Here is a 5474-nt window from a genome sequence, read left to right on the forward strand (position 1 = left end):
TTTTAGTTTTCCATTGTACTCGCCCAAATAGGAAAGTGCGAAATCACTCCTTACATTTGCCACCCCTCGAAATCAAGCGTCCTCGATTGATCAGATCCAGGGGCCCAAGATCTCGGTAGTAGCCGTGACATAAGGGTTTTACGGTGAGTCGAACAAAACAAACCGGTGATTAAGGGAACAGCGTAGTCGAATGCATTTGTGAACTGGGAGGTTTGTGGATTTTGTGAAAGATTCCACAACTCTGAAGGAGATGGGGATGGTGTTTCCGAATTATCATCCGTCAGTAACTTCCGTGATACCAGCAAAAAAAGTTGTAAACTAATGAAAATGTGTGAACGGCTTTTTTGTGCTTCGACGCTAAGTCGAGACAAGGGTTCGTAAAAAAAAAAAAAAAACAGGGGACCAGGGTCCAAAAAATATGAAGTGGAAATGAAAAATAAAAAACCACTTGGAGTAAGAGCATGAGGAAGATAAAACAATGATAAATGTATATTAGAACTTTAAGATATAAAGATATAACTAAGTAGCTAAACTTTGAACAGCATTGTAAATCTCCGGCTCCTGTTGTAGGGGTAATGAATATTGATCCAATAACTCCTGAAAATATGTTGGATGCAAAGCATGCCGAACATCGGCTGCAGGGAAAATAGCAGCGTGGAAAGGTGCACAGTCCTTGAACGTTAAAGCCATTAATCGGTTGATGATGTCAACACCACGAATAGCTTCAATATTTCTAGCACGACCAGCATTAATGAGGCCTTGAAAAGTTGTAGGTGGTTGTAATTTATAGAACAATGAGTCTTGATATGGACGCATGTGTTTAACATTAACCAATCTACTTTGATAAGCAGGACCTAAGTCAAGCTCATAAGCATTGTCATTACCTTCGAACTTCTTAATAACCGCAAAGGGACCATAATAAAGCTCATCTTCTTTGGTGAAGCGAAAGCTATAACCGAAGATTTTGGAGTTTCGGTGTAAAAGAACCTTGTCACCTGGTTGTAGTAGAAGCTCTCGGTGTGCTTTGTTATAGTGTTTTTCTTGTTCTTCTTGTGCAGCAAATAAATTATCTTGTAGACAACTAACCAAAAAGTTTAAGTGTTCCATCTTAGTATTCAAATCAAGTTCGTTTGCCCTGGTTTTCCGCTTTCTTTCAGGAAAATCGAATAAATTAGCATCCAAATGGGGAGGTAATGGTTGATATCCTAAGTCAGCTTCAAATGGGGACATTTTGATTGATGAATGATAACGATAATTATATGCGAATTCCAATAAAGGTAGCTTGTCTAACCAAAGCGTATCCCTATAGTTACTGAAAGCACGTAGAAGTTGTATAAACGTTCTATTGGTTCGTTCCGTTTGGCCATCAGTTTGAGGATGGTTTGGGGTGGAATATTTCAATTTGGTTTGAAGATCTGTAAAGAATTCTTGCCAAAAGTGTGAAGTGAATAATGAATCTCGATCTGTAATGATCTCTTCAGGTACTCCGTGATGTTTGATAACTTCATTTAAGATCAACGAAGCACATTCTTGTGCAGTCAAATTCTTGGAACAAGGAATAAAATGAGCACGTTTAGTTAATCGGTCGACAACAATTAAGACCTGATTCTTACCTTGAGTTTCTTTAAAACCTGAGATAAAGTCCATTGTAATTGATTGCCAACGTCTTGTGGGTATTGGAATTGGGTGTAAAAGACCATAACCAAGTTGTGTCAGAGGTTTTATTGCTTGACAAGTTTCACAATGACGAATAAAATACCGAACAGTTTCATGCATGTTTGGCCACCAATAGTATTTCTGGAGTTCCATATAAGTAGGGACTAAACCTGGGTGTAACATGGAAACAGATGAATGATGTTGATTAATCACATGTAGCTGTAATTCAGTAGTAGGAATCCAAAGTCTAGGACTTGATAAGCCAGTTTGATCATATCCATGGTAATAAAGTAGACCATCTTCCAAAGAGAATTTCTTGATTGAACGTTTCCTGGATTTAGGTACAGGTATTTCACCGTTTAAGATTGCATAAGTTTCTCTGGACCTATCCGTTTTAGCATAGTGGTTTCGACATTCTTGAAAGAAATTTGCACCTAATGATTGAGTCAAAAGTGGAAAAGAGATAGCATTGAATTGAATTGCATCTTGCCATCTACGTGTTAAAGCATCAGCCTTATTGTGTTTTCCGCGAATGTAGTTAATTTCAATGTCAAATTCTCCCAAAAAATCTAACCAGCGAGCCATTTTTGGACTAATAGGTTTTGGATGTGAAAGAATGTATTGTAATGATTCATGATCTGTATCAAGGATAATCTTATGACCAAGTAACAAGTGCCTATGACGTTCCAATACACGAATGATAGCTAAGAACTCTTTCTCACGTGGTGGATAATTGAGTTCATGTTTGTTCATGACTTTTGAAAAATAAGCCACAACACCGACAGATTTTCCAGCAGAGTCTAATTTTTCAATAACAGCACCAGTACAATAATCACTTGCATCAGTGGTAATTTTGTAGACAGCATCTGGAGAAGGAGTAACCAAAGTAGGAGCTTCAGTCAACCTTTTCTTAAGTGTTTCAAATGTTTGCACTAAAGATGTTTTATTGATACGTTTGTTTCGAATAGCCCAATCAGCTAAAGGTCTAATAATTGATGAAAAATTTCGAATAGATTTCCGACAGAAGCTAGCGAAACCAAGTGCAGACTTCATTTCCCTTTTAGATTTTGGAAATTGCCATCCACTAACAGCATCAATCTTAGATGGGGTAATCTTGACTCTACCTTTCAGAATAGTGTGTCCTAAATATTGAATTTGTGAACAAAAGAACTGACATTTGGATTGTTTAGCAACTAACCCGTATTCTTCAAGGATTTCAAAAACTTTAGTGAGATGTTGTTTATGTTCCTCTTTGTTTTTGCTAAAGATTAAGATGTCATCTAGGTAAACCACAACAAATTTCCTGAGATATTGTTTGAAAATTGAATTCATTGCTCGTTGGAATGTAGCTGGAGCATTGCATAAGCCAAAGGGCATTACCTTCCATTGATATAAACCAAAGCGAGTTCTGAAAGCAGTTTTATGTCTATCTTTCTCAGCAACATTAATTTGATGATAACCCAGTGATAAATCAAGTTTTGAAAAATAAGTTGAATCATGAATAACAGTTAATAAATCTTCAATAACAGGTAATGGAAATTTATCAGTAATTGTAATTTTGTTTAGCTCTCTGTAATCGATACATAAGCGTTTAGAACCATCAGGTTTATCAACCAAAATACAAGGAGCGGCAAAGCGTGAATGACTTTCTTCAACTAGACCTAATTGTAAAAAATTCTGGATCTGTCTCTCTAGTTCAGCTTCATGTTCCTGTTTCATAGGGTAAAATGGTCGATTTGGAAAAGTTTTGAATGGTTCGAGTTCAATTTCATGTACAAATTTATTGTGAACTCTGTGCGTAATAGGATTGTTATGAATATACTTAGCAAACCTCTTGAAGAGTTTCTTAAGGAAGGAGTCAATATCAGGCAGGTTATAGGTAAAGCGGGTTTTTACTTGAAGTGGCACTGCGTCAGTAACAGATTCACCAGAGGTTATTTCGCGTAAGCGATTAGTTTCTTCAATCAATCTTATATTATTATATAAAATGTCTTCATCACACGACGAAGTACTCGATACAAGATGTTGGTGTAAATTAGGATCAACTAACTTCAAACTCTCTGGTCTAAACTTCTTCGAAACACGACTACCCAAAACGATAGGAATGGGACTTAATTTAGTTAGGTAAAAGCGTAGATTATCAAAATGGGGCTGCCATTCTAAGTCAACATACTCAGTCACCGTGCATAAAAAGGTACCATCCAAGCATTTAACCGGCCTAGGGTCACACTTCCTAACATCTTCTCGTCTAACTAATTCAGGATGAATAAAATTAGCCGTACACCCAGAATCTAATAAAGCAACTTGAGGTTTTAATCCCAGCAACTCAACTTCGATATATTCAGGGGTGTCATCATTCAGGACACTGATGGCAGCAAACGTTACCCATAGTTTAAAGTCTTCGGGGCCGGACTCAACTAATTTTTTGAATCAGAAGAGTCTTTTCCCTTGTCCTTATCAGATTTACCTTTCAGCGAATTCAGCTTACCCGAGTTCCCCATTTTACACTCATCAGAAGTGTGTGCAACGTACCGTTTATGGAATTTACAGAAGTGTTGTTGTTTCTTAGCTTTTGAACCATCATGGCTACCAGCTGCCTTCCGTTTTCCAAACTTGTTGTTAGAGGAACCAGATGATTTAGACTGATCACTGTCGGTTTGGGTGTTGGTTTGATTGTTAGTTTTGGTTGATGATTTGCCTTTGTTTCCAAAATGATTAGCATCACCAAGAGCCAAAGGTTGAGGTAAATTAACCGTAGGGATAGTATCAATAGTTTTGACATGTGCCCTTAAATACGACTGATTGTCTTTAAATGCGCCATCAGCGAATCTTCTCACAATATGATCGTGTAATTTCTTCTCAATGGGAGTCTCAAATCGTTCAACAAGTTCATAAAACCTTTGTTTATAGGCCGGGAAAGCCGTAATTTGTTTAAAATTAGCTAGATCATGTAATAAATCATAATACAAGTCTGGATAACTTAATTGCTTCTCAACAAATTCCATAACAGTAGGAATCGAAATTTGACCCTTAGCAGACTCTCTAGTGATAAAAGCTGCCATCATGCTATGAGCTGCACCTGCAAAATGTTGATGAAACAAGGCAACATACTCTGTAGCAAGGATTGGAGCCTCCTTACAGGCCTCAAATCTTTCTAATGTAGCCTTCAAATCCTTCATAACTTTGAAAACCTCTTTCTTATTTGAACCATTATACGGTTTAGATTGACCGGCAGCAACGAGTCTAGTGACCATATCCAATGCATGTTGAGTACGGTAACTTTCAGTAATAGCGTGAGTCATATCAGAGACTGCAGACATAACAGCAACAACAGTATTATCTTGAGGGACTTGATGTTGAGGAACAAGAGTAGTCACGTGAGGAGTAGGGGTATGTTCATCAGTTGATGGTTCTTGGACTAGGGGTGAATTTGTTTGTTCATCGACAGTTTGAGTACCAGCATTAGCAGTAACTAAATCAGAACTAGAACCAGCAGCAGCATCAGCAGCATTAGCATTAGCAAGGGCAGCAGCAGCAACACGTTCTCTAGCAGCACGTTGAGATCTGGTGAGTCCAGCCATGTTGAAAATCTAAAAAAAATTAATAATAACAAAATTGACTTGAGTGTGAGTTGTTGTTTTCAACTTAACTTATTCCGTTAAACGCTACCAACTATAAGAGTGGAGAGTGTTCAGTCGAAAACGTTAAATTATTGAAGTGGAAGCGCGACAGTCCTGGTTAGTGAACTGTCAGTTGATTGAAACGTGTATTAGTTATTAGAGAGCTCTATGTAGATTGTTGAGGAGGTTCTCGTTGTT

General features: G+C 37.6%; 1 protein-coding gene across 1 annotated transcript; it reads right to left on the reverse strand. All coding sequences in view use genetic code 12, as the record gives it.

The window, feature by feature from the left end:
- Positions 1–519: 519 nt before the first annotated feature.
- J8A68_004750 (uncharacterized protein) lies at positions 520–5237 on the reverse strand (the record flags this gene model as incomplete). The annotated part of the gene is made up of 2 exons (XM_049408742.1): positions 520–4073; positions 4145–5237. The coding sequence occupies 2 exons, from the start codon at positions 5235–5237 to the stop codon at positions 520–522; spliced, it is 4647 nt and encodes a 1548-aa protein (XP_049261967.1).
- Positions 5238–5474: the final 237 nt, after the last annotated feature.

The sequence above is a fragment of the Hemisphaericaspora subhashii genome (assembly GCF_019202705.1).
Source record: "Hemisphaericaspora subhashii strain CBS 10753 chromosome Unknown scaffold248, whole genome shotgun sequence".
NCBI classification, from domain to species: Eukaryota; Fungi; Ascomycota; class Pichiomycetes; order Serinales; family Debaryomycetaceae; genus Hemisphaericaspora; species Hemisphaericaspora subhashii.